Below are 21,462 nucleotides of genomic sequence, written 5' to 3' on the forward strand. Positions count from 1 at the left end.
CCAAGCGGGACCCCAAGAACAGCATTTTCCGATCCATTAATATTCCTCTGCTTCAGCGTGATTCGGGTCTGTCGCTCCCCTCCCGCCTTGTCCGTCCAGGCCAGCCTGCCAGCCATCCAACAGGAGATGCTGCAGCCCGCCGCCAGAGAGGCCCCCAAGGTCCCAGGTGCCGAGCCTGCGGAGCCTGTGAGCAAGGAGAAGTACCCTCTGCACGTCCCGGAGGGTCTGCAGCTGATCCTGCGGCCCCTCAACAGCCGGTTCTGCCGGAAGGCCTGGAGGAGGCCGCGCCCGGCGGCGGCCAAGCCCCTCCCCGTCCGGCCGGGCCTTTGCCTGCCCCCCTCCAGCTCCCACCACTTCCTGAAGATGGCCGCCAAGCAGCCCCAGCCCGAAGTGCCGCCCAGCAGGGTGGCGGGCCGCGTCCCCCGCCTGATCCAGCCGGCGCCGGCGCTCACGCAGCCCTTGCCGGGCGTCCAGCACTTGAGCCTGCAGCCTGCGGTGCGGAGCGGCGCCGGCCTGGAGCTCCAAGGCGTGCTGTCCGCGCCACAGGCCAGCCCCCGGCCCTGCGTGGCCGCCTCCGTGCCCCCCAGCCTGGTCTCCCCGCTGCCGCTCGCCTTCCAGCCCAAGATGATCCTCCCCGCCTTGCCCACCTCCAGGGTCCGGAAGCCGGGCGGGCCCAGGGGCTACCAGAAGAAGAAAGCCGCCCGGGCGGCCCCCTTGCTCAAGGCCGCCCCGCTGCTGCAGCCGGCCCCCGTCATCTTCACCGTGCCGGCGGGAGCAGTGAAGGTGGTGGGCCTCGCCGGCGGCTGCAACGTCCTGCAGCCCCTGGCCGCAGCCCCGGCCGGCCGGCCGGCCCAGCCCATCCCCATCACCACCCTGCTGGTCAACCCGGCCCCTTTCCCGTGCCCGCTGAGTCAGCCCGTGGCCAACCCGCCCGCTCCCGCCCTGGTGGTGGCCCCCAGTTCCGCTGGCTCCCCGGCTCCGGCCGCCACCAAGGACTCCGAGAGCGGGAGCCAGCCCGCCGGCGGAGAAGCCGCCGCTCTGGTCCAGGCAGAGCCCGCCACAGAGCCGCAGGAGTCCTCCTCGTCCGCGGCAGCCCCGGGCCAGGAAGACTGTGGCCCGTGGCGCTCGGATCCCGACCGTGGGGTCCACCCAGAGGCCCCTGTGCAGGCGTACGTGGAGATGGCTGGGGAGAGCGTCGTCGAGCTGCCGGCCCCAGGCCCCTTCTCTCCGCTGGCAGAGCTGGGAGAGATGGCGAAGGCTGAATTCGAGGGCCCGAGCGGTGCCTCTCCGGAAGCCGCCCCCGTGGAGCCCGGCTCCGTCGGCAGCCAAGGAAAAGAGGGGCTGATGTTGGACCTCGGGCAGGAGCTGGACGTGGAGCCTGCTCCGGCGTGTGCGGACGGGCAGGGCGAGACTCGGAGCAAGCAGGACTCCCGTGAGAGGGTGGCGACGGGCCAGGAGCCCCCGGGGCAGGCCTCGCAGAGCGCACCCGCTGCGGCCGACGAAGGCGGCGCTTCCCCCGGAAACGCCGTCCGCTCCAGGGCGGTCGAGCCCAAGTCTGGCGGCTTGGCGGCGAATCCGGACGATCTGCCTGGTTCGAGCAGCTGCGCGGGGGAGCCGCTGGCCAGCCAGGAGGCTGCGGCTGAGAAGGAGGGGCCGGAGGACGAGGAAGAGGAGGACTTCGATGATTACATTCAGGATGAGGAAGACGAGGAGATGTCCTCCGCTTCCGAGGAGTCCGTGCTGTCCGTGCCGGAGCTCCAGGTAAATGGCGTTTGTCCGGAGCGGGGGAAACGCAGCTTGGGAGCGCAGGGTGGCAGCCTTGGAGAGGGTCGGAGGGGGGGAAAAACGGGCCATTGCATGGGCCCCCCCACAGAGGGCAGAGGCACGGAGCAGGATGCCAAGACCCGTGCAGTGGATTCTGGGCTTGCACAGCTGCGAAATCCACTCAGCGTCTCCTCTTCTCTTGGCATGATGGCTCGGCCAGGCCTGATTTGGAAAGATGGCCTTCCTGCGTCCTGTGCGTGGTTCGGCTTGATTTTTGCACGTGGCGGGCCGGGGTATTCTGTGGGGTGTCTAGACATTGCCTTTGAATAGAACTTGTGGGGGCAGCTGCCCTTTTGGGGGGCTTCCTGGACCCACTTTGGGCACCATGATGGAGCGATGGAGGTCCTTGCTCTGAGCCAGCAAAGCTCGTCTTACCGGGCCGGCGGGAGGGCAGAGAAGTGGGAAGTGGGCTTGGATGTGTGCCGAGCAGCGCCTGGTGCTTCCGTGGAGCAGCCGGATACCCACAGCGGGAATCGCGTGTTGGATTGGAAGGGCCTCAGGTCTGATCCTCTTCTGTGCTCCTGTGGGCTGAAGGAGACGATGGAAAAGCTGACGTGGCTGGCGTCTGAGCGGCGTCTGAGCCAGGAGGGCGACTCGGAGGAGGAGAACTCGCAGGAGGAGAACTCGGAGCCGGAGGAGGAGGAGGAGGAGGAGGAGGAAGGGGAGAGCCTGGAAACCGTGCAGAAGGAGGACGAAGTGACTGACGAGGTCGCGGGGCCCGGAGACAGGCCCGCGTCCTCGCTTGCGCTGCCCTGCGCGCCCCCGGAGGCAGACCCCAGCGGGACCCCTGCAGGTGCGTGTGTCCGTGTGGGAGGCAGGGGGCCCAGTGACGTGCCCGAGGGCTGGTGACGCGGAGCTGGTCACCTCAGCATAGCCTTGCCTCTCGCTGGCGAGGAGCCGAGCCCCCGTGCGGCCCGCCTGGATCTGTGTGTGGGGCCTCTTCAGCAGGGCCCGGCGTTCCCTCACTTGCTCCCGCGGGCTGGGAGTCTGCGACACGCGCTCTGGCGCTCCGCCCCGCGCGGCACAGGAAGGCCCTCCCGGCTCTGCTGCTGCAGCAAGGCTCGGTGGCGTGTCCCAGTCCCACGCCTCCAGTTACGTCCAGGGTGTTTAAGCATGGGCTGGACGTGCACATGGCAGGCAGGGCGTGAGTGGAGCCGGGGGTCTCACTCTGGTTCTGTGTTGTTCCAGGGGAGAACCCCAAAGCGCCCGGGAAAAGCCGGGGCGCTCACCGCGCCCGAGCCAAGAGGGGCCGGGCTCGTGCCAGCAAGGACACCTCCAAGCTGCTGCTGCTGTACGACGAGGATATCTTGGAGAGGGACCCGCTGCGGGAGCAGAAGGACCTGGCCTTTGCGCAGGCGTACCTGAGTAGGGTAAGGAGCCGCCCCCCCCCCCTGCTCTCCGGAATGTATTCGTTTGTCTGTCTGTCTGTCTGTTTGGGATACTTGTATGCCGCCCCATTCTCATAAGCCTCGGGGCGGCTTCCAACAAATAAATAACTATATACAAAAATATAAAATTGGACACATCCAGGCAATAAGTAGAAGCAATAAATAATTTAACAATTAATTAAAATAATATTTAAATAAAAACGCCTTGGCCTGGCGCCGAAAAACAAATAACGACGGCGCCAGGCGGACCTCTCTGGCGAGCGCGTTCCATAATCTGCTTGTCCACGTCTCTTACCGGCCCAAAGACAGCTGGAGGAGAGGAATGCTGCAGCCACAGACAGGGCCCGAATGAGGCCTACTAGGCTGGGGCCAAGTAATTCATGCTTATATTTATTTTATTTATTTATTTAAAGCTTTTCTAGACCGTCCCGTTACTAGCATCTCAGGACGGTTGCCAAGAAACAGATAAAAACGGCACAGCATCCAGCAATTCACAATAAAATCACAATTGGAACCAAGCGAACATATATTATTATATATTATAAATATATATGTATTAATTAAATACGTGGGGCTGCCCCGTGGGGAGGCAGATTGGAGCACCTCCCATCTGCAGTGGGGAAGACTGCGGTGTGGATGCAGAAACCCTCTTGGTCCCAGGGCCAAATCGTCTTTGGAGACGCTCTTGGGGGCCTCGTTTGGTGGGAGGCGGATCCGGGGGCTGCATCTGCAGGACCCTAAATGCCAGCTAGTTTTGTCTCAAAACTCCTGCCAGTAACAATTGCTGCAAGATCTCTGAAAAATTCCTCTGCGGCCGGACAGCCTGTCGCGGAGATCCCTGCAGGCCCTTTCAGAAACACTGAGCCCCTGGAGAAAGGCCTGGCCTGGTATTCAGGTCACAGCGTCTGTTATCCCTGGAACGACGCCGCTTATTTCCCGTCACCCGGGACCCCGTCCTTTCCCTCCACGGGTCGGTCTTGCGCACAAGCCCTCCGCCCCGGCCCCCCGTTTGCGAACGAAGGCGCGTCGCCCTTTCCGCAGGTCCGCGACGCCTCGCGCCACGTCCCAGGCAAGTACGAGGAGTTCCTGCGCATCATCTATGAGTATGAGAGCAGCGCCCAGAGGCAGACGGCGGTGGACCTCTACGCCCGGCTGCGGGTCGTGCTGCGCGAGTGGCCGCAGCTGCTCGCCGACTTCGCGGCCTTCCTCTTGCCCGAGCAAGCGCTCGAGTGCGGCCTGGTGCGTAGGTCGAGGGCCCCGAGCGGTGGGAGGCGGGCAGGGCTTGGGTCGCTCCGGCAGGCCCCCACTCTGCACGGTCGCCCGGGATCTGCGGCCCCCGTTTGCCACGTGGCGGGTGCAGCAGCCTTGGGGTGCGAAATGCCCCTGAAACGGGGCAGAAGCGGGTGAGCAGCGCCTCCGCGTGGGGGCTGCTTCCCTGTAATGACTCCCCGTGTGGCAGGGGCTGTACCTGAGGCGGTGGCACAGAGGTTGCTGCACGAGGATTCAGAGCAGTCCCCCCTCCAGGCTCTGATCAGGCTTTGCCCTGTGTCGCTTCTGCATCGTGGCTGCCTCACACACCCTCGGGCCGCAGCTTCGCAACGGGGAGGATTGAGTTGGAGCAAAGGGCAGGAAGGCTTGCCGAACTCTCGAAAACCCTATTTACCCACCTCTCTGGCTTTGGAGACTTTTTTGCACTCTCTGGCATCAGCCACAGACCCACACAGGTGCATCTTTGCCGTCATGAGGACGAGAGACTTGTTCAAAAATAGAAGCCACGGTTCTGCGAGTTCTGACTCTTGCACACAGTGCCATTTTCTGCGCGGTCCATCCCGAGTTCTTCATGGGTCTTCAGGGCCCGGGTTGCTCGCCTGCCCCTGTTGACCAGGGAAGTCTCTGCCTGGCGCCCCTTTCCCCGTAAGCCCAACGTGCTGGCTGGTCAGTGCCGGCGGCATCCTGGATCACCTCCCTCTTTCTCTTCCTGGGCAGTTTGAGGAGCAGCAGGCTTTCGAGAAGAGCCGGAAGTTTCTCCGGCAGCTGGAGATCTGCTTCGCCGAAAACCCTTCGCACCACCAGAAGATCATCAAGGTGCTGCAGAGCTGTGCTGAGTGTGTTCCCCAGGAGATAATTGAGGTGAGACGCTCTCTCGGCTGCAGGGTTCTCAAGGGCCATGCCCAGTGCAGAGCGGGGAGGCCCTTCCGCCTGCGGATCCAGCAGGACCAAGGAGGCCCAGCGTCCCCAGGGGCTGGCCGGGTCGTGGCCCAAAGAGCCGGTGCACAGAGGCCCTGCTTCATCCCCTTTGCAGGCCGTCTCAGCCAGTGGCCGTGTTGAGCTTTTGAAGCCTCCTCTGTTGATGATGTCCTGGGCAGGGGGCTTCTTTCTTATTTCCCCCGCCCTTTCCTTGGGCCACGTGGGCACCGTCTGCCAGGCAACCCCACGGAAAGGGCCGGGCGCTCGGCAAGAGGACTGCCCCAGCCGTTGGAACGAGAAGGGCACATCAGAGAGACAGCGAGGCCGGCCTGGGGAGAACCGGGCCTCGGTCCACATCTGGCCGTGGAGCTCAAGGGCCAGTCATGGACTCGCTTCCAGCCTGCCTCCCAGTTGAGGAGCATCACATAAGCAGCTTTGCACACGGTGACAAATATGGATAGGGATGTATAAAAGAAAGTGCCCATTCTTGTCAGGAGAGGAGGCCCTCCGGAAAGAGTGGGGCAGCCCCACATAACGCCCACGGCTGAACAAAGAGACAAATCCGTCATTCACATGCAGCTCTCCCTTCACCTCCGCTCTCTTTTCTTCTTTGCTGCCGCCGGCTTAATTTGGGATGCCCCTGACTAGCTGAAAACACAGATGTGGCAGCTGCTGAAGGGACACGACCACCTGCAGGATGAGTTCTCGGTCTTCTTTGACCACTTGCGCCCTTCGGCCAGCCGCTTGGGGGATTTCGAGGAAATCAACTGGACTGAGGAGAAAGACTATGAGGTGAGGGCTGTTCCCCCACCCCTCCGAGGGCAAACCTGTCATAGGGTGCACTTCTGCAAGCCTTAGCCAACCTGTGGCCCTCCAAAGGTTGCTTAATTCCCAACTCCCATCATCCATGCCTCTTGGGGCTCATGGGAATGAGAGTTTGAGAACATCTGGAGGGCCAGGGGTCTGTTGCTCTTGGCTTAGATGCATGACGAAGCTCGACTTGCTTCGGACGGTGAAATGGGCGATCTTTAGTGGCAGTGGCTCCTGCAGTCGGAAAATCTCCAGTCCTGTTGCTTTGACAAAGCCTTGGTGTTTTCCCCAGTTTGATGGCTTTGAGGAAGTCTCATTGCCAGACGTGGAGGAGGAGGAGGATCCCCCCAAAATCCATGCAGCCTCGAAGAACAAGAGGAGGAAGGAACTTGGGGGCCAGAATGCCGACAAGGTGAGACTAGCAGGAAGGGGAGGGCCTCGTCCAATGTCCAAGCACAAAACCCGGCCCAGCGGTAACAAAATTTAAGCGTCTCCGCTGAGCAGGTGTCAACTTTTGGGGATTGGCTTTATTTTCTACTGGAACCGGTGCGTGAACAAGCTTTGAATACCAGCATGAAATCGATTCTTAGTCCTTCCACTCCTCCTAATTTCAGTTATATAATTAGGGTAGGAAGGCTAAGCCACTGGGAGTCAGAAACCCTTCCTTATCTATGGTAAACCACCCCGAGAGCTACCTTCTGCCCACCTCTGTATAATCTACCCCCAGAAATGGGTGGCAGGGGGGAGCTCAGACTCCCACCATCCTTGGCTATGCTGGCTAGGGCTGATGAGAGTTGGAATACTACAAAAACAGCTGGAAGGCTCCAGGGGTTCCTCATCCCGGAGTTCTGGATTCAGAATAGGCCCATTGCCTGGTTCTGGAGCAAAGCAGTGTCTGCCTGCCTGTTTCACGGGGAGATCACGCCAAGGGGAGCCAAATTCTCATGCAACTCAGCCGCTGTGCCGGGCGCATGCAAGAGAATCGGGTGCCTTCTGGTGATTCGGTACCGAGGAGAGACTTCGCTTCTGCGTTTTCCTACTGCAGGAGGGGAAAAACGGGCCGGACAGGAAGCCCCTTGGCCTGGCGGCCTTGGCAAGGCCCCTGCGCACTCGGCCTGGAAAAACCCTGCTTGCTTCCCATGTTTGGGGCGTGCGGCGATGCGGCCTCTTTCTCCACTGAATGGGGCAAGGAGTGGTCGTACTGCGGGGATAGAGCTTGGCAGCTCTGGGCCCATGGCGGACGCTCCGCAGGCCCGCAGCCCGGTCGGCCTGGTGGGGAAAGCTCACCTCTGCACGGGGGCCCTTTTCAGGAGCCCGAGTGGGGAGAGGCGCCGAAGGAAGGCTGCTGCTTCTGCCACGAGGGCGGCGGGGACCTGCGGATGAAGAGGAGCAAACGGAGAAACTGCAGCCACTGCAGCAGCAAGGTCAGTGGTGGCCGGGGTTGCAAGAGTGCCCCAGAGCATGCGCACAGGTGTGTGTTTCTGCCCTCGGGGAAGAGTTCTGGGGGCTGAGGCAGCTTTCGCTCTGCAAAGCAACCCATCGGGATCGTAGGCGCCACTGCCCGTCCCAAGCTCTGTGCCCTGTGGGTGTTCTGGGATGGCCACCTTCATCGTGGTGGGGCTGCTCTCAGTCGAAAGGGGAGTGGCTTCAGTGTTGCTTTGAAAATTCTGTTTATCCCAGCTTCATGCCTCCAGGCTGGTGGAGACAAAGTGCGAACGAGCCTGCAGAGAGACTTCTCTTTCGCATTTAAGGCTGGCTGCTGGGGAAGGGGCAGGACGGAGCGCTGTTCCGGGTGGTGGATGGAGGGGATGTCAGCATGAGGGTGCAGGGCTGACCTTACTCGGCCTTCCCCAGCCTGGCGCCCTCCAGACGCTGCCCCTGCTGCCTGGGGCGTTGAGGGCACTGCAGCCCGGCACATCTGGACGGCCCCACGCTGGGAGTGGCCGAGCGAGCAGCTCTCTGGGCGTGAAGGTGCTGAAGCGGGTGGCCCGCTGAGACGCTGCTATGGCAAACCTGCGCTTGCCCTGCAGGCTGGAGACGTGAAGTCCTTCCGGAGTAAAGACGCCCATGAACTCGCCGACAGCGCTGCTGTGCGGGAACCGAGCCCTGAAGGGAAGGACTGTGTGGAGGAAGGCCTGGAGCTCAGGGAAGACGGCGAGGCTCCCCAGAGCAGGACGAGAGCGACGGCCCGGAGGGCGGACTCCGCTGGGGCAGGTGCGGCCGTGTCTGAAGCTTGTGCCGGGGCCCATCCCGGTTCCTCCGCTGCTGGAGCCGAGGCGAGGGGACACGGGGTGACTCTGGCCGCCCCTCCCAGGGGGACGGAGCCCTCCCGCACCCCTCTCCAGGCCTGCCTTTCTGCCCCAGCAGCACTGCCTCCTTGATGTGGGAGCTTTTCCAGACGCTTTCCGGCTGCCCAGTTGAGGAGGGAAGGCCACGTTGGCCACCCCCACACACGGCCAGTGCTCAAGGGGCCCCGGGCTGGCAGAGCGCTGGGCCTGGGCTGTGCCGCTTTCTCGTTCCGCTCACCCTTCCCCTCTTCTGCCTTCGCAGGGCCTCGCGTGGAGGGAAAGCCGCCTGTGGGCAAAGAAGCCCCTGTGGAAGGGGGCGCCCCACCAACGGCCAAGGCGACAGAGGCCTGCTCCCTGCCGGTGCCCCCCTGCCCCAAGAAGCCTGCGGAGCCCCCCAGGCTCTGCCCCCAGAGCGCCACACCCCAGCCGCACAGGGGCCTTCCGCCCAAACCGCACCGGCCCAAAAGCAGCTCTTGCTCCCTCGTGGTGGGGGAAAGCGGAGGGGGACTCGGCCCGAGGAGCGGGGACGCTCTCCTGCCCGAAGGCCCTGCGGACGCCGAGTGTGGGGCAGGCGGGCCCGGACTCAGCCCCGCTCTAAGCCAGGGCCGGTTGCCGACCTGCCCCGTCCCGTCTGCTTCTGCGGAGGCGCCCGCGCAGCCACACCTCACGGACGACGAGGCGGACGGAGCGGCCTCGGTGGGCCACGCTCCCAAAGGGAAGGAGCTGCCGGGGCCGCACTCCAAAGAGCTCGCTCTGAAGGCGGCAGAACGGAACGGCGGCCCCCAGCCCCCAGCAGAGGCCTCTGGCCCGTGCCGCCTGCAGGCCCTGGCTGTGGATCCCAAGGCGCGGGCCGAGGCTCCGGCCGCGAGCGACTGCTCCCCAGAGCCCGGAGGCGGGAAGCGTGCGGGCCCCCCGCGGGGAGAGGAGCCGCCACCGAGGGCGGTGGAGGCCACCGTCTGTGCCAAGAACATCAAGGTCAGCTCTACGGGGGAGAAGGTCGTCCTCTGGACCAGGTATGCCACCTGCTTCCCTGCTCGAAAGACAGCCCTACGTAGGCAGCCGTGGGGGGTGTCAGTGCTCGGGCGTGGGGGGGAACCATCCCCTCACAAAAGCTCACGCTTCCACCCGCCTGTCCTCTGTTTCTCCCCACGGATGGCCTTTCCCTGATGCACCCGAAGCCAAACGAACCGATGCAAAATGGACCGACGGAGGGAGGGCAGAGTAGATGAGGGGAAAGGCTGGCAAGTCTCAGTGGGTGTTCGAGGAGGAGTGAAGGAGCCCGGGAGGGCCTTCCCGGACATGCCTCCAGATGACGATGCCATTAGGGCCAGCGGCACCGCTCCTGGCTCCACTTCCAGCGGGGGTCCTTCCCCGGAGTGCTCTGGAAGTGTGACTCGCGGGAAGCAGCCCCCCGCCTCTCCCGACCGACCCTTGGACGGGTGCTTCTCTTCCAGAGAGGCCGACCGGGTCATCCTGACTGCCTGCCAGGAGCGAGGAGCCAATCCAGACACATTCAGCGCCATCTCCCAGCAGCTGCACAACAAGACACCGGAGGAGGCGAGTTTTGGGGGGGGGTATTATCCTCGAAGGGTGGGGTCCTACCCTCTCCCTGAGCTGCCCCAGTTGAACAACGCAACCGTTGCCACCTTCAAAGTCGCCTCCTTAACTTACTTACACTGTGAAGCCTGAAAATGCGATCCTGCGCCACGGAGAACCATTTCCTAGAGAGAGAGTTCCCCCGGATTTAAAATCCTAAAGACACTGGCCCCGGTTCCTTAAGAAATCTGCATTGAGGAGTAGGGAGAAATATAATGTAGGAGTAATGGGAGCTCTTTTATTTTTTAACTGGACTTCTTGTTAACGGCCCTTCTCAATCTGAGTTGGGCCCATTTCATAGTATCCAGAGAGATCTCACTTTCTCCTCCCACCCCACCAAGTTGCACATTCCCTTTTTGGTTTTCAAGTGAATTCAGAGATGGAATGAAGTGGAATCCAGTAGTGCTTTTTCTCCTTCCACTTCGTTCCATGATGTATTAAGGTAGACATGGGGGGGGGTGGATACCTTGGAATTCCTGCTCTCTACATGCTGCCCCTGTTCTTTTTGGTCCTCCCAGTTTTAGCTGAGGAGAAACTCTCCCCAGCAAAGCCCCCCGGTTTAACTTGGAAGTCATTGCAGCCGGGCTGGGGGCCTGCAGGCTTGGTGGAAAATCGTGTTCCCGAGTACCCTATGCACCAGGCCCAATTTGGTCTGTGCTCAGTGAACTGTGTATTTTGCTGGCTGCCCAGCTTCTCTGCTGCTGCCCCCCTTTCCGAAACGGTTCAAATGCCAGTGTGGTGGCACTGAGAGCCGGTGTGGTGTTGTGGTGAAGAGTGTGGGAGTGGGACTCAGACGATCCGGGTTCGAGTCCCCGCTCGGCCATGGAGCCAACTGGGTGACTTTGGGCCAGTCACGGACTCTCAGCCCAACCTACCTCACAGGGCTGTTGTTGTGGGGGTAAGATGGAGGAGGAGATGTAAGCTGCCTTGAGCCCTCTGCAGGAAAAAGGCAGGATATAAATCGATGAATTAATGCCTCTTCTAAGGCCAAGGAATTTGAGAGGTCCAGGCTAAATTCAGTGTCAGATTCAGACCCTGCCCCTTCCACTGCTCTCCACCCTGCCCTCAGCCCTGCCCACGCCCGCATGCCTGCTCCTCCACTCACGCGTTTCTCCGCCACTCCGTCCGGGCGGAAGGAAGGAGGCTTCCCGCCCACGTGCGCGCTTGCACGCCCATCTCTCCCTCCCTCCCTCCCTCCCTCCCTCCCTCCAGTTCTGCCATCAGGCCCATAACCAGGGCTGTCGTTCCCTCAGGTGGCCCACCGGTTCCGGGAACTGATGGCCTTGTTCCACACCGCCTGCAATGTCAGTTCAGAGGACGAGGAAGATGGAATGAGTACCAGCAACACGGACCAGCTCTCGGACAAAGAGCCGGTCCTCTCGGAGGAAGAGCGGGAGGAACACGGCTTCTAGGCCGGCGTGCTGCCGCTCTGGGGCAAGTGGGGCTTCCTTGGGGAGGGTTGCCTCGGAGTCTGAAGCATCGTCCACACCACACGGAAGCTGCCTTCCGAGAAAAGGTGAGATGGGATGGAAATCCCCATAGAACAACTGGGTGTAAATACGTTCACGATGAGAAATGTGTACATTCTCCCTGGTGCTGCCTCTGGGTGAATATTTATTGCGCAGTTGTGTTTTAAGGAATAAAGCCCTTAACCCTCTGTTGTGAAAGGTGGGCAGCCCCTTTTTACCTGCATCCGTAGGATCTGCGCACACTGGTGAGCATCAGGCATTTTTTGACACTCCGCCACACTTTTTGTGTCACAGCAGCCCAGGGAAATTGTAGCTGCGTCAGCGAGTTTATTGCGATTTTCAAATGGAATGAAAGGCCAGCTGTAGGTCTCCTGCCTTCAGGGCACGACAAAGCGATCAGTCGGTATCATCCTCGGATTCTTCTGCTGAGCCGCTCTCTTTGTAACACTGGGCCAGCGTCCTCAGCTCATCCAAAGTCTCCCGGAAATCATCCATTTCGACTCCGACCGAGAAAAAGCTCGCCCAGCGCCGGACGTCCACCTGACACAGCTCTTGGTAAAAACTGCCGAGAGCTTTGTGCAGGACAGCGGAGGACCGGAGGGCAGTGAAGACGGGAATGCTTTCAACAGCTGTGGAGGGAGAGGAGTGAAGACAGCTGCAGCTCTCCAAATTTCCCCCCCCTAACACCACGCCCGGCCTCTCCTGGCACAGCGAATCCGTTTGTGGCCAAGCTGAGATCCTAATCTAAAGTTGTGTCGCTCACACTTTGGCCGTCGGGATACGACACCGCTGGAGCGTCCCTTGGTGCAAGGAGAGGGGATAAGAGCTGTCCCAAGAGCTGGGGGCTGATGGGAGTTGCAGTCCAGCACTGCAGTCGAAGTCGGGAGGGGAAAATGAGTCAGCTGCATTTTGTTCAGAAGGATTGGCCTGTTGGGTCTGGGAGCATCGACAGGCCAGCCTGGGGGAGAGAGCGGCTTTTGCATCTCCTCTCCTGGCCCAGGCCACGTCCACTGCCACTGGTTTCATCCTCTGCACAGCCCCACACTCCCTTTTCCCTTCTACCCCGTGGGATCAGAAGGACAAGCAATCCAGCGGGTCACCGTGCTGAGCGGCACGATTGCCCGTCTTGTCCCGAATCCAAGCTCCTTACTTGCTGAGGCACGGGGAGGCTTTTCCACGACGCATCCGTGCTTGTTCAGGAGAGGAGAGAAATACTGGGGATACGGGGGCAGCAGCTTGCAGGGGCCCTGCAGTAAGTGCGACGTGCTGCTGAGCAAAATTGGGACACACGTTAGTACCCTCAAAAGAGTCCGTCCCAAAGTCCATCCAACCCCGTGTGTGCTGTTCTCGCAGAAGCCGGCCAGGTTTCCGGGAGGGGGGCCAGAAGGGGCGTTCCCACCCTGCCCTCCCACCCCTCCCGTCTCACCTACCTGAAGGTCCTGGGCGACATGGTGTGCAAGAACCGAGTGAGCACCTCCTGGCCCGTCTCGCACATGTGAAGGAGCGACTTGGGTTCCGTGCCTGGTGGGGAATCGCTGCCGGAGAAACAGGCAGGCAGGGTGAGGGCCGCCGGCAAGATGCAGGCCTTGCTCTCAGGGTCTCTGCAGAGACCACGAGCAGCGTTCAGAGGGGCTCAGCGACCGATCGCAGGCGTGGGAAAAGCACCCAGCAGCCGATCGATGTGGCAGAGTGGCCTGAAACTGCAAAGGGAACATTCCAGTACTCTGAGGTGAAACAAGACACCAACAGCTCAGTCCAGCTGGACAGAGGCTTTGGGACACCAGCGAGCGAGCGAGCGAGATGTGTTGCAGCAAACACACAAGCAGACTTTGTGGAAAAGGGACCCAGCCAACACAAAAGGCCCGTGAAGGGCAGGTGTGTGCGTCCTTGGAGACTAAGCCTGTTTCTCTCTAACCGGCAAATCTGCCTCGGCTCCCATGGATGAATGGATACTCTTCGATCGTTTCCAAGCCGCAGAAAGTTAGCAAAATAAAAGGCCGGGCATGTCTGCTCGCCGATCGAGCCCGGCACCAGGGCCCAAGTCTGAGACAGTTCCTCAGAACGGATCCCTCGTTAAGCATTCTAGCCTGCAGCACCTGAAGGGTGAACAGATCCAGCCCTTGCCGCCGATTTGGGAATTTCTGTCACAAGCTGCGCAAAAGATGGTTTAGCTAGGGCGCCGGGAGAGCACGTCGCTCTGGAAGAGGCAAGACCAGGCGAGTGGGGCGGGACGCTCGCCACGCCGGCTTACCTCACTTGGTCCCGCTTGCCGATTCCTCTCAGCACCACGGACTGAGCGAAGCAGCGGCTCTGCCCTTGGGCCGCGCACGAAGAGAGCGAGCTCCCGGGCACGGCAGGCTGCTGGCTGCACAAAGCGTCGGGGAGGGTCTGTCCTTGAGCCATCGGGAACGGCATGGAAGCCACTGCAGCTGCTACCTTGAGAGGGAAAGATGTGAGAAGAGTAAAGTGAAGTCCAGGCACGGGATTGGCAGAGAGCAAACCCTCTGCAGACCGCAGGGTTAACTCACACGATCTGGATGGCTTGGTGCTAAAACCAGGCCAAGGCCCTGTCAGGCAAGTGGGCTACACTGCAGAAGAGAAATCTAGCCTGGGCAAAATACGCATGTTTTGAAATTTGCCAGCCAGTTTGGGCTTGTTCTTTTAAGTAGGAAAGCAGAATAATTTGGAAATAAATATCCGTTTCCAGCCTTCAACGCACCATCTAGTCAGGGTTGCTCTCTGCTCATCAAGCAGGGATCTCCTCAAGTCAGCTCCAACCAGGTGGAACCCTGTTCCAACAGGGAGCGACTCATGCTACATAGGTGAGAGAACTGATGTAAGTTAAACAGCTGTACGAAAATGAGAGCCATTCTGGGGAAACCTGGGAAAACCCTCACGATTTAATGCTTGCTCCTGGCCCCGACGGATGCTGTTCCCTTTTCGTGCTCAAACATTAAGAGTCCTGGTGCTGCTTCTTTTGAGAAAACAAAAGACAGGCTAGGGAAAGGACACCCCCCGAAGCGGAGCTGAGCGGTACCTTTCTCCCGGAGAAATTCAGGGCTTCGGCAAGGTGGGCCATAGAAACTGCCGAGGCCTGTAGCCGGTAGGGAGCAGTGACTGTGTCCAGCGCTGTGGCAAGGACGGCACTGGTGTGGTAGTCCAGAGATGCCTGCGTTAAGCGGAGACAGAAGTGAGGACACCTGCGTCTCAGGAAGCATTCCTTTCCTGATGGCAAGATGTCTGCGTCTCGGTGGATTCTGATGTTCCGGAGTGATGACGCTTGACATTTTCCATCTTGTGCCAATGTGGGGAGCTGCACCCAGCTCCTCCGGAGGGCCCCAGACTGAGCGGGGGGGGGGGGCAGCACAGGCTGTACTAGCCCCCCAGCCCTCCTTCCAAGCCAAGGGCTTCATTCCTGAAACACAGACTCCTCCTGCAGCCCCAACGCGGTCGGCCGCACTCACGTTGTACTGGAGGTACGGCAGGACCACCGGGGGCTCTGGCCGGAGACCTAGGCTCCCGTTCAGCGACAAGGGGCAGAAGAGCGAGCTGTGCTGGGAAAGGTGGACGATCCCCAGGACTGTGTTCATGAGCCGGTACAGATTCCTTTGCGGAGCCTGCAAGACGGGAGAAAACGCCATGAGCTCACACCCACGAAAGAGAAGCGCCGGCAAGGAAATCAGGAGGGCGCCGGCTCTGTTCAGAATGTGAAAGGATTTGTACAAATGGACTCGGGGGGACGATCTGTTCCACGCCTTTGCTAGTTAAAGGATGGAGGAGGTTTCATCGCAGAGTTGACAGCCGCACTGGCACAACACAGCCACTGTTTCCGTTCCCTGTTAATTTATATCCTTCCCTACATGCTCACAGGTTGTATTCCATCCTCCATCCAGAAGGCTCAAGCCAGAAACCGGCCATCTTGAAAGCTTGACATGACATCCCCAAGAGTGAGGGGACGGAAGGCAGGCTGTGCCACGCCAGGAGGCCCGTGCTCTCCGTCCTCCTCACGATGCCGTCTCTGAGTGAGGCTCTGCCCCCCACAGCACCATTTAGAGCGGGGGGTGGGGAAGAGTTCGTACTTACAGCGGGTTCAAGCACCGGCGTCAGCCCCCACGTCAGGACTCCCTTCCCTGCATATTCATCCCGCAGCAGCTCGGTGACCTTCGCCCCGACGCCCGAAAACCCGTTGTGCAGGTCGCAGAGAACCTGGAATCCCTGTGTGAGGAGAGACACGTGCTGGGTTTGCAGCCTGCCAGGAGCAAACCAAAAACAGTTCCCTCCCCGGCGCGGAGGCGGTGCCTGTGTGGTGCCTGCGACCCCGTGCGGAAGCGAGAGGCCTCAGGAGGCTTTGCGTTGTTCTGCAGCCGTTCGGAAGCAACACGTGGCTTCGGGGTGTGGCACATGGGTCGTGGGCCATGCCACTTCCCAGGCCGGTCGCCAGGAACGCCCACTGCGTGGAAGTGGCCCTGCTGAGCGGGGTAGTCCTCTTATTCGAGGGCCAGCAGTGGGGCTGGTGGGACAGAGGAGAGGAACGGAGCATTGTCACGGGCCCCCAGACAGGCAGCCCCCCCTCGGAGACAGAGAGGGTGCCCCAGAGGCACCTAGAATTCAGACGGAGAGGCATCTCATTCAGCGCTGAATTCATCCTCCCGGGCCTCAACACGTGGATGTAACGGCAGCGAGCATCCCTATCCGTGCCCTGAATAGCTTCATCAAGAGACTCTGTCCTTCTTGTCTGAGGCTGGCAGGCGATGCCACCCCTGCGAAAGGACGGGGGTGACGGTCCAGGCCAGGATCTTGCACTCAAGATACGGCAGCCTCTGTGGGATCCATCTGGGTCCACTTGCCTCCCCCTTCGCAGAGGGAGCCCTGCTGCATCGAGAGCCCGTGGCCCAGCAAAGGCAGTCGGAGCCAGCCGCAGCCTCACCTGCAGGTAGTCACATTCCTCCACGTAGAAGTGCAACCTGTCCTCCAGCTCCTCCAGGTAGGCGCCGTCTTGCAGGAGCTTTTCCCCTTGCCCAAAAGCCTCCAGCCGGTTGGATTCCCTAAAAGGCAGCACGATTCTGACGTCCCCTTCTGGTGCGTGAGAGACGGGGCACCCCTGCTGTCCCCCACCCTGGGAAAGGCGGCACGGCGCCCAGGGAAACACGCCTCACCCCTCGTGACTGTACTGCTGGATGGTCAAGATGCTCCGGGGGTGCAGGTGTGTCCGGAGGAAGTCTGACCACACGTGCGGTGCCTTCGCAGCCTGGTCCTGCGTCTCATGGCGAGGAGGCCGGTCTAGGGAGAGAGTGGCGTGAGCTCGGTGCCCAGCCCCGTCAAGTCCCCTGCCTGCTCTCCAGCGGCGAGAGTGACCCTGGGGCCAGGCGAACGCCCTCCGGGTTCCTGCTCCCGGGAGAGCCACCGGGGCCCTGCCTGCCTCTTCCCACATTCTCCAAAAAGAGCATCTCTTCCCCTTTGGAGGCAGCGATACTGAGGTGCTGCTTGGCTTTTTTGCAACAGCCCCGCCAAAGGGCTAACCGCCGTCCGTCCGTCACCTTAGTTCTTGGCAGGCTGCAGCTGGACTTGGGGAAGTGGCTGGGAAGCAACCACAGATACTGAGAGCGGCTAACTGGTCAAGCTAAAATGCGGTATTCGCCGGGAATGGGCCAGAAGGAATCCTGCAAACATGCTTCATCAACAGACCTGCCCCACCAGTGCCCCTGTTCTGCCCCAAAGCAAGCCATACACGTACCTTTACCCCCAGAAAGGGGCCTAGAAGCAAAGTCACCGTTGGAAGAACTGTTGCCCTGAAATACATGAGAAAGACCCACAGAGAGAGATGTTCAAGGCCAGAAGCTTTACTTTCCAAGGAGGCAACCGATCCCCACAGCACATCTGCAGGGCACCAAGCTGCAGAAGGTGTATCGGGAATAGCCACTGACAGACCTCTCGCCTTCCGCAAATTTGCCCAAACCCCTTTCGAAAGGGGCCCACCTCTCCAGCTGCCCGAGGCTCTGGAATTTGGCAGCCCCTTGTGAAGAAGTGCAGCGGCTCCACAAAATGGAAGAGCGACCAGAGCATCCGCAAGAGGCGTGAGCCGCCACCACGGTGCCCGTTTCAGGCTGAGCAGCTGTAGCTTGAAGGCAAGGAACAAAAGGACAGGGCTGGTCTCACCTCCGATCTGTCCAAGCCATGAAGGACGGACCTCCCAGGGGCCAGGTCTTCTCGGTGTGTGGTCAGATTCCCCTTCCTGGAAAGTTAACCCTTTTTATCCCACAGTTCTGCTTGCAACCTGCAGGCACGACCCCCCGAAAAGCAGCTGTGCAGAGGGCTGAGTGATTCATGTCTTTTATCTACTGTCTTTTCTCCGGGTAGCTCACAACAGTTCATAAAAACACAGCCCACTCATATAATAAAAGGCATACATTTTTCCAATGCACAAAATTTAGACTCAATTTAACAGCTAAGGTAATTTCAGTACCAGCGAGGCATAAGCAACAGTTGACAGAAATGCTCCCTCTTGCTATTAAATACCACGAGGGAACTTCAAAAGGTTTCCACACTTTTACAAACATATTTTATATACATTTTTGCGGATGGCATTAAAACGTTGGTCCCGCACTGGGAAAAATGCATTGTGAAGGTTCCCACAGCTTCCAAAAGATGGCAGGGTGTTTCCTGCAGCCGCTGGGCTAGAAACATTTCGTAGTGGTGGACTTAGCAATGTCAGGAGTTCATTCTCTGCCCACCACCTTGCAGGAGGCTATGATGATTGCTGGACCTATTGGCCAAAACATTTCACAGATCTTCTGGTTTGTGCCTCAATATTTCTGTGGTGTGAGGGAGCGCAGGAAAGAAGAAAAGCCACTCACCAAGCTACAAGAGTATTTGTTTTCTCATCCTGGTACAAGGAACCCTCCTGCTTCAAGGAGCTCAGGCTGCCTAAACAGAAGCAAAACACACGTGACGCTGATGTTTGGGCCAGACTTCTCCGGATCGGCGTTTGCAAGTGTCCGAGCTCCCTTGGACTTCTACTGGGGGACCTCATGGTAACATCATATGCGCCTTTTACGATGGGGAAAGACTAGCTTAACAGAGGTGCTGGCAGTAAGTAACGATTCCTCCCGGAAACAGGTGCTTCCTGGTTCCCCCCACCCTCCCCCAAAATGGGTTCCGGGCAAACCTTGCTGGCTAGAGCGGTGGTCCACAACATCCCCAGAACACCGAGGTGCCCACCTCTGCATATCAACCAGGTACGTGCCCTTTCTCAGCGAAATGCAAAGTACTGGAAACGAAGTGAGCCTAGTCTGAGGCAGGGAATTATATTCCTGCATTCATAGTACAGAGGGCTGAATAAAGTCCACTAGCCAGGATGGTGTAAAAAGCTGCAAGTCCTGGACTGGGGGGGTGCATGTGTTGGGGGGCAGGTTCCAGTCCCTGCTGTGAGGCCTACAAGTTCTCTGGGTGACCTCGGCCAGGTGCACTTTCGCAACTAAACCTGCCTGGCAGGGTGGTTACAAGGGTTAAGAGGGAGGCATCCCTGATCTGCTTGGACAAAGGGTGGGGCGAAATTAAATACTCGCAACAAGAAGACATGGGGCCCTATTGCTATTATGGGATTTCTGTGCTCAGAGCAGAGTTGCAACTTGCAACTCGTGGAGGAGAGAAGGCAAGGGTAGCCCCGGCACCCTTTCGACGCTGCTCCTGGTGTGCTACCTTTGAGGTCCATGAGAATGAGGCGGGGCGTATACGTCTCTTGGCCCTGAAGAGTCTTCCCTGTGCGGAACAGCACATCGTGGTGAATCCCCTCTTCCGATTCGGCGGCCGCAGGATCGAAGCAGAAGGAGGCTTCCTGGGAAGTGAGGATGAAGGCTGGCGTGACCAAGAGCCGGTAAGCGGCATCCACCCGAGCCCTGTTGCCTCCGGAGGTAACGGGCACACGGACTCCTCCTCACACCCCTCCGCAATCCCATGCATACAACTGACAGTTCTCCGGCGGAGGAAATGAGACACCGCGGCTGAAGGCAAACAGGCCACACACAGCAGAGTGAGATGATGGGTTTGGGGAGCGGAAGAATGGACTGTGGCCTTCAAGGGACGATTAGCTTTTTTAAAATGAAAAACTCAGCACAACACGGAGAACACAAGGCTTTCTTCCCAATATACTCGGTTTCTCCTTGCAGGAAGCTCTTCGAGCCAGGGGCTATGCAGACCCTCCAGAGCAGTCGCGGGTGGCAAGAAGCACTCTGCCACCTTCCTCTGCTCCTATGGGAATTCTGCAAGTGCCAGCTTCGTGCCTATCTTATTTTTTTTTTATATTGCGATTTATATCCTGCACGGTCCGCGCATTTCGCCCATTGCTTTATACATTTCCGATCTAGAAGCATACGCTTGTGTGTACCCTTGCCCTTTGAGCAACGCGTAGAGTTCAAAAGAGGATTGTGGAAATACGGTTGTGCTACACGGGCGTGCAAAAGCAGACGGGGCGGCAGAGGTCGGGATGGCTGGTGGGGCGGGGGGTGGAGGAGGGCAGGCGAGCCCGGGGGATGCTGCCCACGGGGCCGCGAAGCGCCGGGCTCCACCGGGCGACCGACCGGCCCACCCACGTGCGCGGGCACCGCGGCTTCCCCTCCGCGCTGCGCGGCACGTGCCGGCAGCTCCTTCAAGCCCCGCCCCGCAGGCGCCCCGCCCCTCCGCGTGCTCGCGCCGGCCGCCCAATCCAAAGGCTCCCCCCTCCCTCGCGCTCCCAGCTTCCCCCTCCCGAGTGCACGCGACTCCCCCTTCCCTCCGTCCTGCCCCCACGCAGCGCGGCCCGCGTCTACCTGCAGGCCCCACCAGTGGGCTCCGACGCCGCCCGCGTAGTGGCCCAGCTGCAGCGTCACCGCCTCGCGGACCCCCGACATCCCGGCCCTCGAAGGTGGGTGAGGGGACGAGCGCAGCGGCCGTTGGGGGGGAAAGGGAGGGGGCGGCGGGGAGGGAGGGGTGTGAGGCAGAGTGTGCGCAGGCGCGGGGCGGGGCGGGACGCGGCGGCGCGCGCTAAGTGACGCCCTGCCCTTCTTGGCTCTGCCAGGCCTTCGGTCCCTCAAGGCCCCGCCCGCGCCAGAGGTTGCGCGCCTTCGGGGGGGGGGGTCCAACTGTCATTGGCTGGATTGCCAGGAAGTGGGCGGGGCCAGAGAGAAAGGAGCCCCTCTTGGCGAACCTGGCTAGAGGCGGCACTGGAAAAAAAACTTCCAGTGAAAATGGAAAGACGCCATAATAGGCCGCTCTGCTTCCGGGGACGGAACGGGCCGCTCTATCCCGTAGCATCTCTATGCTAGACCCGGGACGTCTGATCTACGCGGCTCCTTCTTCGCTTCGGCGCATTGATAGTCTTGCTCTTTGGAGGCTGCAATGGCTGCGCAGAGCGACACGAAAGAGCAAGGCTATCTATGAACCTCTCCCCGTTGATTCTACACGCCTGTTAGGAAGGGGATCGCCCCGTTCTGCAGCCGAAAATGCTTCCAGTGCAGGGTTGCAATCTGAGCGCACGAAAGGAAAATAGGAAGCAGAAGGCAAAGGAGCACATGCAAACTCGGACCTTTAAGTAGCCGTTCTCACCAGGACTCACTGAAGAGGGAGCAGGTGAAGTGGGGCCCCGCTTCCCATCTGTCCCCCTGATGCCACCTCATGCATCCGCGGCCAGTGGTTAATGCCTGATGGCACTAGCATCGTAGCAGTGCCAACAGAAAAATCCTTCCTTCCCACAGTCTGCAGCTGAAAGGTGCTGAAGACAGGAGGGGACAGCTAAGAGTGTGCTTTAGGAATGTAGCCATGACTGGTTTGGGTTTTGTCTTCAAACCCCCCCCCCACCCCCAGTTATGTTTCTATGCTGAGGTTACTCTTCTAAACCACCATCAACTGGCATATTTTTTTAATAAG

General features: G+C 60.1%; 2 protein-coding genes across 5 annotated transcripts in view; one reads left to right on the forward strand and one right to left on the reverse strand.

Moving 5' to 3' along the window:
* Positions 1–11,750, forward strand: part of GON4L (gon-4 like) — a 31,614-nt gene extending 19,864 nt beyond the window's left edge. For all 3 annotated transcript variants that reach the window (XM_044448667.1, XM_044448666.1, XM_044448668.1), the window contains 12 exons: positions 100–1,761; positions 2,359–2,617; positions 3,013–3,194; positions 4,254–4,451; positions 5,199–5,342; positions 6,048–6,191; positions 6,502–6,621; positions 7,520–7,633; positions 8,240–8,423; positions 8,760–9,510; positions 9,952–10,054; positions 11,347–11,750. In XM_044448667.1, the coding sequence (XP_044304602.1) occupies positions 100–1,761; positions 2,359–2,617; positions 3,013–3,194; positions 4,254–4,451; positions 5,199–5,342; positions 6,048–6,191; positions 6,502–6,621; positions 7,520–7,633; positions 8,240–8,423; positions 8,760–9,510; positions 9,952–10,054; positions 11,347–11,505 (4,020 nt within the window). In that variant the 3' untranslated portion in view covers positions 11,506–11,750. The remainder of the gene's footprint in view (positions 1–99; positions 1,762–2,358; positions 2,618–3,012; positions 3,195–4,253; positions 4,452–5,198; positions 5,343–6,047; positions 6,192–6,501; positions 6,622–7,519; positions 7,634–8,239; positions 8,424–8,759; positions 9,511–9,951; positions 10,055–11,346) is intronic.
* A 119-nt stretch (positions 11,751–11,869) lies between these two features.
* Positions 11,870–20,484, reverse strand: MSTO1 (misato mitochondrial distribution and morphology regulator 1). Of its 2 annotated transcripts, none has more exons than XM_044448683.1 (14): positions 20,367–20,484; positions 19,261–19,396; positions 18,417–18,486; positions 17,719–17,794; positions 17,297–17,351; positions 16,719–16,842; positions 16,490–16,607; positions 15,646–15,777; positions 15,027–15,179; positions 14,600–14,731; positions 13,814–13,998; positions 12,993–13,097; positions 12,713–12,828; positions 11,870–12,191 (listed from the first exon to the last, which is right to left on the reverse strand). In XM_044448683.1, exons 1-14 carry the CDS (start codon positions 20,445–20,447, stop codon positions 11,959–11,961), a joined length of 1,716 nt encoding a protein of 571 aa, XP_044304618.1. In that variant the 5' UTR covers positions 20,448–20,484; the 3' UTR covers positions 11,870–11,958. The 2 variants fall into 2 exon arrangements, with proteins under 2 accessions (XP_044304618.1, XP_044304617.1); XM_044448682.1 differs by having other exon boundaries at positions 12,713–12,831.
* Between the last annotated feature and the right edge of the window lie 978 nt (positions 20,485–21,462).

The sequence above is a fragment of the Varanus komodoensis genome, unplaced genomic scaffold, assembly GCF_004798865.1.
Source record: "Varanus komodoensis strain SLA01 unplaced genomic scaffold, ASM479886v1 scaffold55, whole genome shotgun sequence".
In the NCBI taxonomy this organism is placed as follows: domain Eukaryota; kingdom Metazoa; phylum Chordata; class Lepidosauria; order Squamata; family Varanidae; genus Varanus; species Varanus komodoensis.

Bases quoted from the DNA above. Each gene is read 5' to 3' on its own strand.
- MSTO1 (XM_044448682.1), bottom strand. From the start codon at position 20,447: ATGTCGGGGGTCCGCGAGGCGGTGACGCTGCAGCTGGGCCACTACGCG. The intron at 17,795-18,416 runs GTGAGTGGCTTT...TTAACTTTCCAG, and splicing joins ACAAATACTCTTGTAGCTTG to GAAGGGGAATCTGACCACAC. The intron at 12,192-12,712 runs GTAAGGAGCTTG...CTCCCTCCACAG, and splicing joins GCCTCCCCGTGCCTCAGCAA to CTGTTGAAAGCATTCCCGTC.